The sequence below is a fragment of the Melanostigma gelatinosum genome, assembly GCF_949748355.1.
Source record: "Melanostigma gelatinosum genome assembly, chromosome: 15".
Classification (NCBI taxonomy): Eukaryota; Metazoa; Chordata; class Actinopteri; order Perciformes; family Zoarcidae; genus Melanostigma; species Melanostigma gelatinosum.
This window is the reverse complement of record NC_136648.1, coordinates 11,664,575-11,675,810: the sequence shown is the minus strand read 5'-3', so window position 1 is coordinate 11,675,810 and position 11,236 is coordinate 11,664,575. Positions and strand designations below refer to the sequence as shown.

General features: G+C 41.0%; 1 protein-coding gene across 1 annotated transcript; it reads right to left on the bottom strand.

Moving 5' to 3' along the window:
* Nucleotides 1-3,540: 3,540 nt before the first annotated feature.
* ccdc39 (coiled-coil domain 39 molecular ruler complex subunit) lies at nucleotides 3,541-10,977 on the bottom strand. Its single transcript, XM_079285867.1, has 20 exons — nucleotides 10,858-10,977; nucleotides 10,056-10,175; nucleotides 9,780-9,926; nucleotides 9,539-9,697; nucleotides 9,324-9,416; nucleotides 9,106-9,234; nucleotides 8,769-8,960; nucleotides 8,544-8,647; nucleotides 8,112-8,244; nucleotides 7,396-7,590; nucleotides 7,100-7,264; nucleotides 6,893-7,030; nucleotides 6,057-6,265; nucleotides 5,812-5,935; nucleotides 5,557-5,716; nucleotides 5,292-5,398; nucleotides 4,599-4,739; nucleotides 4,241-4,420; nucleotides 4,005-4,081; nucleotides 3,541-3,713 (listed from the first exon to the last, which is right to left on the bottom strand). Exons 1-20 carry the CDS (start codon nucleotides 10,948-10,950, stop codon nucleotides 3,545-3,547), a joined length of 2,835 nt encoding a protein of 944 aa, XP_079141993.1. The 5' UTR covers nucleotides 10,951-10,977; the 3' UTR covers nucleotides 3,541-3,544.
* Between the last annotated feature and the right edge of the window lie 259 nt (nucleotides 10,978-11,236).

Below are 11,236 nucleotides of genomic sequence, written 5' to 3'. Positions count from 1 at the left end.
TTCAATTAAAAAATTAAAAAATAAATAAAAATTATAATAAATTTTAAAAATGCGTTAACGCACGATAAAATAGTTGTCGGCGTTAATTAATGAATGCGTTAACGCAAAATGAACGCGTTAACTTGCCCAGCACTACTTATAATGTGAACAGGATGTGGATGAGGGGCTGTGTCAGAGGAGGGCCATCCCAAAGCTCTCATCTTCAGCCTGTTTTGCTCTCTACAGGCTGAAAGTGGAACTGCAGCAACAAATTATCAACTTAACGTTCACTTGAAATTGCCTCTTAATTCTTTACTTTTTTATAATTACCACGTTGATAATTACGTTCATGTAACTGTCTTTGTAGGCAAATAAATGCTGTCTGCTTTTAAATCTTAACATTATAATTTTTACTGAAATGTTCTAAATTCAAACTATGATCTAAGACAATCCACAAATAACAGTAAACATGAACAACTCTCATCACACATATTGATTGGACTCTCCTAGGCTGGAGAAATAACATGTTGGAATGAATAACTTAGGTGGTGTTTCCCTTGAAGCAACACACACAAACAGTCTTCTTTTCTTATCACGCAAGTTTGTTGATGTTTCAGTGCAGATGACTGAAGCAGCCTATTTTACTCTGTTGCGGTCCGTTAGTCTTCCTCATTGTCCTCATCTGTAAACATTTTTAGTTTTTTTAACTCCTTGGACCCCTTGACCGGTGACGTTTGTTAGCAGGCTTTGACCTGCAGCGCTTGTTTGGCGACTGTGGTCCCGCCTGGTAAGCTACCGTGGCGTCACTGAGGTACATTTCCTGATCCTGAATCTAAACTATCGAACTATTTGGATTTTGATGAGTGAAAGTGGCTTTTCAGTACAATCGACAGTGCAATACATGTGACGTTAATTTGCTTTGACATGGTTGATGGTTTAGGCGTACTGGGCTGGAAGCCATTCATTCTTAAAGTCAATTAAGTTCTGCCAGTTAAACAGGTTAGTTTCTCACTAATGACAACCTAGACCAAGTGTGCGTAATGGCAGCGTTGAATGAAACACGACAGTGCGTCATTTTCCGAGCACGTTTGTACATGAACACCAACATTGTTGTTGTGTGTTGTTTTCTGACACTGAATGTGAGCAGAAGTAAATCCAGAGTTATTGACACTCAAGAAATGAAAGGACAAAGACAAAGCTTTGACATAACACATGCATTTCTATGTATTTCTGGCTGACTGCAAAGTATTAGGTTTATATTTGCAATTCATATTGTCTAAGATGGCCATGAAACAGTTGAATGTTTACAATTTTAAAACTGGTCAACATATCTTTATATTTTTGCTTTTTTTACAGAACAATATTGCATGTATGGATGCGTAAACTGTGTGTCATTTCAATTATACAGCAAAACTAACACATTGCTCATAACACAGCTCTCAGTACGCTCATGTTTAAGTTGTAGTCATTTTAATTATTGGAGCTTGGAAAGCAGCAGCTCCCTCCATCATGTCGCGGTGGGGTTTAGGGCATTTTCAGTATTATTAAAAACATCTTGATTCAACTTCTGATACTTTGAACTTGACAACATTCAGCATGATCCATTTGTAAGTACCCTTCTTTAATGAATCAAAGCAAATGCAGTACATTTTACAACTAATCAGGCCTTACTCAATTTAATTTAGTCAACAACTCAACATCGCGTCTTTGAGTACTTAGAAAAGCGCTATATAAAATAAAGGATTATTATTATTATTATCAAGACTGACATTTTTGTGGTGGTACGCCTGCTTGAGGGGCATTCCCACAAATGTAAATGAAATTAGAAACATATCACAAACCACTGAGGCTTATCCAGTGTTAAAGAGAATACTTATCTATTTATTTCAAGCCAAGCCAAACATACAGACACGAGTGTGTTGAGGTTTCAGACTTTGGTGATTTTTTTCACTGTTATTGTAAATTCCCCTCCAGGTACGAATTCCCGGATCAAGGCTTTGACCTAAAAGACACAAATGATTTTTTAATTCATCATATCCAGGTCAGTGTCCACCGTTCAGTTAAGAACTACAGTGCGTTATCGGATTGTGCTCTACACAGATTATATCAGATAGCACTGTCAATAATGACTCTTATTAACATGATAGAAATGAAAGACAGAATTGGACATGAACGTATATTTGTGAAGACAGTGAACAAGGTTATCGTGAGTTTACCCGTTCCAGAACTGGAGCTATTGTTGTTTCATTTAGCTCACGGTTGGACTTGACAGCAGACACAAGGAAGGCAACTGGTCATACAAAAGGAAATTCATTAAAATCATGTCAGACATCAAGTTGAATCATATTGTGCGAGCCTAAAATGCACTTACTGTGTGGTGAACGAACTAAAGACTCACTCAAGCCACTACCTGTCTGAGGAAAGGAAGCCAGTAGTTCGTTAACAAAGGGAGCGGATGCTGTGGAACCATTAAAGGGAGCGGATACTGTGGAACCATTAAAAGAAATTAGGCCCTATTTCAAATCTAGACAGTTTAACTACTCCCTACAAATTTTAGCTAAATAAATGTACTCGCAGTATACACATTTAATCCAATAATTTCAACTACTCACTTATTTGTGCGGCACATGAGGCCAAACACCCAGCAAAAAGAATCAGCAGCAGCATGTTGAAGCTTGATTCCAAAAAAAACATGTAAAATCTGTAATGGAAATAGTGTTCCCTGTACTGTTCCCCAGACTATTTGGCTACTTTTGTTCTGTACCAGGAAGGGTAATCCTTATGCAGAGGGGTGTGGCATTAGACAACAAGAGCTCAGTTTCTCAACAAAGGGCTTGGCATCTCAAGGTCACGAAAACACATACTGTTCAATGGAACCTGAGAATGAAGTTCAGCCTGTAGAGGGAGCAAATTCTTCTAAAATTGTGATTTGCTTCATAAGCACGGTGTTTTTTTTCTTTTTCTTTACTGCTTCTTACACAAAGCAAAATCATTTCAGACCCTGTGAATTATCCAAAGAAAAGGTTAAGAGTGGGATTTTTGCTATAAAATAATGTTTTGATTGAACTTAAACACCTAAAAGCAAGTTGTGGCAGCAAATTTTGATGTGTGCAAACTATAGCGCTACGGTTTCTCTGCTACGTTGTATTAAGATGTCTTTGAGTCAGTTATATTTTGAGACAAAAAAAACAACTTCAAAAATTGGTAAACAAATAACAAAGATCGTGTTTCTTATTTTTAATTAAAGGATTTTAGTCAAACTAAAGTATGTTAAAATACATATCGTGGGCACATCTAGCCTTTTTTGTGACAGTCAAGTCTTCCTTTAAAATAATGACAATGAACGTGAAATACAAACAACACTAAAATGAACAACAACGTACTTTTTTATGCATTCAAATACATTATGACACCACACATCCTGAAGCTCTTTTTACAACTTTGAAACACATTACAGAATTAGACATCACATCTCATCTGTGCAACTAGAACTGACTAGAAGTAACTGTAATCCTCTTTCTCTTGTTCTTTATTCACAACAGTGAAACAAGTTTGGTAATAATCACTATGGGGTCTTTAACCTGCTGCTGCTGCTGCTTGCAGAGCTGTAAATTCTGGAGGAGGTGATAGGAGGGGAGGTCACGGTCAGATCCAAGTCCAGTTTCACAGTCTTCAGCACGAGGGAGTGAAGTGCAGAGGCCCTGGGGCTGCTGCTGGCTGAGGAAGCAGGAGCCCTACAGTACAGAGAAGCAACAGCAACATAAAGCTACAGAGGAAGAGCAAATTCTACACGTGGATTCTTCTCATTCAGACTGTGCAGCATACCAGTACAACCACAGTGGTTTTCAGCTGACTGGTTATATTTCATTGACAAGAGCAGTGTTCAATTATGTTCCTCTCGCACACTTTCATGATTAGTCCAATAACTCATGACCATCTGACAACACGTCCCGATTTGTTTTTTCAAACCGTCACCATCACTTTCTCTTTGGAAGAGGTTGAATTACGAAGGAATCAAGTCTAACCTGAAAGAGGCAACGCTTGCCTTGGAGCTCCGATTGCTGGAAGGAGTGGACGATGCAGATGGAAGAGACAGATCGGCCTGAAGGAGAGAAACACACTCAAAGTAAAGACATTGTGTTTTTGCAACTCCATGAATCCCATAAATGACAATAAAGCACAACTTATCTTGACTAAATGCTAAATCAAGCCTCGACTTATATAAAATAAAATAATAAATGCAGAGTCAATTGTTTTATACCTGCAGGAAGTATTCCTGGAACACTAATTTGAGGTCAGGTTTGTCCTCCATGGCCTCACTCAGCATGCTGTTGATACTCTTATTGAATTCTTTCAACTCCCTCAGCTTAATGTCCTGCTCCTCAAAAGTCTCATTCTTGGTTTTTTTTCCTGAGCGGATCTCTTTACTCAGCTTAGAGCACTATCAGACAGAGAGGACACACACACACACACACACACACACACACAAACACAAAAGTATTATGGTGACAGCTAATACATGTTTGTGGTCAAAGACCCCAAATGTAAATACACACAACAATATTCCTTTATTCACTCCTAACTTCCAGTGTTCAGAAAAAGTGGGACAGGTACCAAACCTGCTTTGTGGCTCTGACAGCCTTCTCCTGCTGGGAAGCGATTTCTTTGTTCACTTTACTGATGAGTGACTGTTTGTGCTCTATTGTGTCTTTCTCCACCTTCTCCTCCTGCAGCAAACTCTCCAAGGTACTGACCATGTCCTGGAAACGGGGAGCGGCACAGAGACACGTATCATACAAAAGCAAGGCATCGGGGCCGATCCAGAGCAAGACAACGTGCCTGGCTGAGTTGTTGAGTGAGTTTATTCATGACTCGGTACCCTTGCAGGAACAACACCTCAATAATAAGCTGACGAATACACAAAGAGTGTATATAGAAAGAAAACTGGAAATGCTGACAATGATTTCCAACAGTAATTAGTGTTGTAAGATAGCCCATTGGAAATAACATAAGAATGTTTAAAATACAAAACATAAAACTATTACCACTAAATGTATATTAAATGCAGTATAAGCTAATGAGTGTGAATAGTAAAAGAGGAAGTGGGATCCTTGGTATTGATTCAAATGATGAACTGTTAAAATGCTGTTGACAGTAGCGTGTTTAAATTCTAGGCTGACCTGTGGAGGATATATTCCAAATGTAAGACAAATAGCGGAGTGTTGGGATGACTCTGCTACTTTGTAGGATGAGGTATTTAGTGTTCAGGAGCTGATTGTATTTATCTCAAACTGGCTATGAACAGAAATAACCTGTAAGTCCTGCTGGAGCTCTTCCCCTTGTCTTATCTTATACTTCAGCGTCTCTTCAGCTGCCCTCGACTGCTCTTCCAGCTTCAGTTTGTCCTGGTGCTCTGCACCTGAAGCAGAAACAGTCTGAATGGCTTTACGACCAGTGAGAGGTGGTCTATTGATTATATGGACAAAGAGGACAATTACACATGAATCACTTCCTGCTGATGATCCCTGTTAAGAGAGTCGTTGCTGATTGTGTTTCATTCGGTCTACCTGTACGTACTGGATTCTTCTACTTTGTTGAGCGATTTGCGAAATGTCGAGTTACTGTTGTGGAACAGCTGAATGGTGTTCTCCAGAGCTCTATTCTCCAGCTCCATCTTGCGGATTGCGGCATCCAGACCGTCTCCCTTCTGCTTGAGCTCCTCTTTCTCGAGCGCAGCCTGATGAAGAGCACACAGCAATGATGCAACGTGCTGGTGTTCGGCTTCCACAGACTTTGTATGTAACGCGGGTGGCGTGTTTAAAGACCTCTTACCTTTGTGATGTAGTAAGCCTGCGACTTCTGCTCTTCCCCCTCAGGAGCTGCCATCACGAGCATCGCAAGCTCAAAGCGTTTCTTCAGCGTGTCGATCTTGGACAGTTTCTCATTCAGTTCAGCACTGACACAAAATCAATCGCCGAATAAAGTGATCGTTCTCAAAATCATGCAAGTATGACGTGAAACTGAAATAGTGGGCTGGAGGAGAGTGAGATTTGTGGTCACAGCTGTTGTTTTTTTACCTGAGTCTCTGTCTCTCCTGCTCACTGATCTTGTTCTGTTGGCTGAGCATCTCTTTGTAGACCTTCACCTCTTCCTGCCTGTCCTGTATGATTTTCTGCAGCTCCAGCTTCCTCTTCTCCAAGGACAGCACGCTGTCCGTCTTGTTGTACAGCAGGTGGCTCTGACGCTTGACCTCTATCTTGCAGACGTAGAGCTCCGCCATGTTGTCCTGATCGGGAACAAGTCAAGTCAACATAGTGCATAGGTTTTCTTCTGCGTGCAGATGGCGTTCATTTTCAGATACATGACATAATGTCATGTATATTTCAGTGTAGAACCTTAAAAACATCACGAGCGGACTGATGACCTCAGCGTTTTGGTGTCTGGTGTCTACAGACAGCGCTGAGATCTGTGGTTGATTAGTGAGCAGCTTGCACTGACGTCCTAAAGCTGAAAGCTAGAACTCTAACTCACAACCATTGTGATTATTAAATCATCTGTTAATTATTTTTCTTTAAAATGTCAATAAATGATATGTGCTAAAATTCACACTGTACACTATTTTCCTGCAATCTACAGGCTAAACTGATTAATCACAAAAAAGAATTGACAGATTAATTGATCATAACAATAAGTGTTCTATTTACAATTATATGAAAAAGAGAAAAATGACACTTCACACTTTCACAGTTGATTGTAACCACTAAATGTCTGGTCGTTTTACTTGAATAATGATACATAATTGTTTCAGCAACAAGAGGAATGAGCTTGAATCAAACCAATAGTGAAGAGAACCACAGACAGTATGTCCACATGTTATGGTGTTGTGGTATATGCAGTGACAGCAGTTAGTTACCTGTCTGCTGAGCCTGAGTCTCTTCAGCTCCCTTTCACTGCTGTTTCGGAGAAGGATGAGCAACTCCACCTTGTCGGTCAGATCTTTCTTTTGAGCCTCAGACTTCTGCATCTCTTTCCTCAAATAGCGAATATCATCCTGTCAGAGGCAAAGACATGTGTGAGAGGAGATTGTTTCCCGGTGAGGGGGACAAACAATCCAACTGACCTCAGACTCCTTGACCGTGTTGGTATGCATGTTGGCTGCGTTCTTCTTCTCCTCTAGGGCTTTCTGTAGCTCCGCAATCTGTGTGTCGAGCGTTTGTTTTTCGTCTGTGTAAACGTCGTCTTGCAGCCGGTCCAGTTTTCTAGCCAGGCCGAAGATCTGTGAGTCCTAATGCAGGAGAATGAAAGGAACGTCTGAGTATATCTGTCACCATTGTAGAGTTTCGCACCAGACTAGGGAAAGATGGGTAGTTTGATTGTAGAAAGTCACATTTGTGTGTGTTTTTTTGGTAAGCGTGCCTGTTCACTCATGATCATCTGCTGTCTTATTAAATCCTTCTCCAGCTTTCTGAGCTGGCTGTCCAGGCTGGTGATGCTGTATTTACTCCTTGAAATCTGTGCGATAGAATCCTGCTCTTTTGTCTTGAGAGCCTGCACACAGTCTTTATGACGAAAAAGCTCCTCGCTGCAGTCACGCAGCTGGACATCCAAATCCTACAGCAAAGCACAGAAAAGAGTTACACAGTAACAGAACAAATTGGGGGTTCTCTAAATACACATTTAGTTTCAGAGTTAGTTTAGTTAGTATTTAATGTATTTGCATCTTTACAGAAAACAGAACGGTCTCATATTTGATTGATGGTCAGTTATTGTGTTGTGTTTTCAGGAGAACATTATAGCTGTTCATTAAAAAATATATTTTTAGTTTATTAATTGTTCGTGAAGTGTCTGCAGCTCACGTCACTAAAACATCCACCAATCACAGGGTATGAAGTCCTGTACATAGCATGATAGGGGTTAGTGCAGCTTTAAATTCATGGCTTAACCAACAGAAGCTTGTGTTTTGATTGTGCCTAAAAGCCATCTGAAAAAAAATCAATGAGTGTTCTGAGCTGCAAAATGGTCCCGAGATGAGGAACTAAAAAAACACTATTAATGCTTTAAACAACAGTTATTTTCCAGCTGCCAAAATAACAAAGTGGCGGGTTATGTTTCAGGATTGTCAGGCTGCTTACCTTGATTGTGTGTTCCTCATCCTTGAGGAGCTGGTCCATCTGGTCCGCTCTCTCCTCCTCACTGAGGGCTGTCTGAGTCACAACCGTCAGCTTCTCTTCCAGTGCAACATTGTAGGCCCGGGCCTTCTTGAGTCTACAACACACACACACACACACACACACACACACACACACACACACACACACACACACACACACACACACACACACACACACACACACACACACACACACACACACACACACACACACACACACACACACACACACACACACACACACACACACACACACACACACACACACACACACACACACACACACACACACACACACACACACACACACACACACACACACACACACGGAGCTTGTGTACTAAAGCTAGAGTAGTAATATAGCAACAGACATGTGTTGTAAGATTTCACTGACTTGTCATCGTTATCCTGGATGTCTTTCTTCATTCTGGATATTTGGGACATCCCAGACTCCACATCGGAGTTTGATCTGTCCAGTCGGCCTTTGCAACTATCAAGCTTTAAGACACATGACAATCAATTCACACATTCTTCTAAAACTGAATTGAAGCATTCTTTGAGCGCTCATTCAGCTATGCACAAAACGAAAGATATTTGTTGACGGGATTCAAAAGTTGACCTCATCCTTCAGCCTGCTGCAGTTATTCTCCTGCTCCTTCAAATCCTGCCGCAGCTCGACAGCCTGTCGGCTGGTCACGGTTATCTTCCTCTCAATTTCCTTGTTGTTGTTCCTCTGAGTATCCAACAAGTGCTTCCTCTCTGTGACGGTGCCATTCCTCTCCCTGATGTTCTGGTTGGCCTGGGCAAGTAGCTGGACGTATGACGGAACAAGACGGGATTACAAACACTTTTCACTTGACGGTCCAGTTCAACGTGCGTTCACTCTGTTTGGTTTTAATGCATTAGATCAGTCAGCATGTCATTTACCAACAGAAGTGCAAGGTCACAGACTTTACCAGAGCACACTGCTGCATCTCAGCGTCTCGTTGCTTTATCTGCCTGATCGTTTTTTCCCATTGGTGAATGAGCTGCTGTGACTCCAGGTGGGCCTGCTGCAAATTTTCTATCGTTTTATCCAAAGCAATCTGTTTGGAAAGCGGAACAAAAGTGTATTCTCATCGACAATGTGAAACGTCTTAAACGATTTGAAATGTACAGTGTTCTCTTGTAGTACCTGTGCGGATACAGTCTCGGTCAATTCTTTGTCAAGTGCTTTGCGCTTTTCATTGGCCTCCAGTGTCTTCTTTTCCAGAGCCAGAGTGAGCGACTATATTGGAGCGATTACAAAGGTCTTAGTTCAGGAAGTTGTAAACAGCATTTGAGTTCACTGAAAACAGAACAGGTGCACAGCCTGTTGCTGCTTATTTCATACGGCCCTTTTCTCCTCACCTTGATCCTCTGCTCATCTTGCTGGGCGTACTTGATGATGGCCATTGTGTCCTCGTCTTTGCGTGCCGAGTCCTCTAAAAAGGCATCCATGGTCTGCTGGTCCCAGTTCATCTGGTTCCTGAACTCCTCTAGCTTCTGTTTGGCCTTGAAGATATGGTTCTGAAAGATTGAGTCGTATTTTAGCACCAAACAGCTATACTTGTTTCTCTGTTGAAGTATATATGTTGTGGATGGTATCGACCTCTAGCATGTTCTTCCTTTCTTCTAAAGATCTATCATCATTCTCCATCTTAGCAGTATCCTGCGCTAGGCGACCGCTCTCCCTTTCTGCGAGGGCGGTGAGGTGTTTTTCCAACTCTCCTTCCCTTTCCTTTGCCTTGCACAGAGCCTGTGTTCATGACAATCAAAAAGAGAAATGAACAGCACACCCCGATACTGTGACTATAACCCAATTACAAGAGGAGACACACATCTGTCTGACATTTAATAAATACACAACGCATTCTGATAAACCTACCTCAGTATTATCCAGCTCTTGTTCAACATTTTTGAGAAATTCGGTCTTTAACTGATTTTGATCCTTGTTTTTTTCAAGTTGGTTTCCCAGTTGCACCAAGTCTGTCTCTTTTTTACGAATCTGTTGTTGAGAAAGTCATCATAAAAACAGCACAACATATATGACACACAGTCTGCAGCATGTTTACATGGTTGCAATGTAGAGCATTATATAAAAGTTACTAATGAAGCTCATGTGAGCCATGTAGATTTTGATAGTATGCCACATGACCTGGAATCTATACATTTCATGATTTGAAGTAGAAATAACATCAGACAAAAGTTAACATAGGCATCACAGTGCAATGAGAAACATGACTGCCAGAAATAGAGAACATCCCTTAATAATAAACAAATATGCAGGCCCACATACACACATCGCCTACAAACAGGTAAACAACGTGTAATACAGGAATTACAGAGACATTTTTGACACACTTTAAAATCTTATTTTCAGCGTTTCATGTTTACTTCATAAGAAGAAAAAAAAACACGTTTGTTTTCCGTCAGATTATAAAAAGTAAAAGCAGAACTCATGAGTCATTGGGTCTGCAGATATAATTTCGGAACGATGACCAGACGGTTGAATTGACCGATGAATTGATGATCTTTTTTCCGGCGTTTGACGGTAACTAAATGCACCAACTAACTTAGTTTGACCACGTTAGGTTAACAGAGCTACACAGCACTATCAGTAACTAGTTACATGGCTGACGTTACTAAAATAAACGAGATAATTCGCGTCATAACGTCCTCACACTCACCTCCTCCATCAGAGCCTGGTTTTCATTGTTAGATTCAGGGACAGCAAAGCCCTCGTCCCAGCCCGTATCTGTGATGAGCGACATTTTCCTCATACTCTGCAGAGGAAGAACAATGTTCAATCAAAGTGACAACTGTTTCTGCTGCGATCAGTCGTTTGTTTCTCCAGTCGACGGTTACCACGCTGTCTGTTGACAGTGGCTCTTAGCAACCGCATGAGCCTTCAAACGTTATCGCCACAAGGAGGCAGCGCGAGGCAATTAATAGTGTCAAAAAGGTTCAACGTGGAGGCTGTTGAGCTATGCACCACATACAATGATACGAGTTAACTCACAACGTATCGTACAAAGACACAGTATAAAGAGAGCCAAGTATGTCCAA

What these genes read in the sequence shown, in the direction of transcription:
- ccdc39 (XM_079285867.1), bottom strand. Translation starts at nt 10,950, where the DNA reads ATGAGGAAAATGTCGCTCATCACAGATACGGGCTGGGACGAGGGCTTT. An exon ending in ACACGGTCAAGGAGTCTGAG is followed by an intron (nt 7,031 to 7,099) that starts GTCAGTTGGATT and finishes TGCCTCTGACAG; the next exon opens with GATGATATTCGCTATTTGAG. An exon ending in CAACAAAGTAGAAGAATCCA is followed by an intron (nt 5,399 to 5,556) that starts GTACGTACAGGT and finishes TTTCTGCTTCAG; the next exon opens with GTGCAGAGCACCAGGACAAA.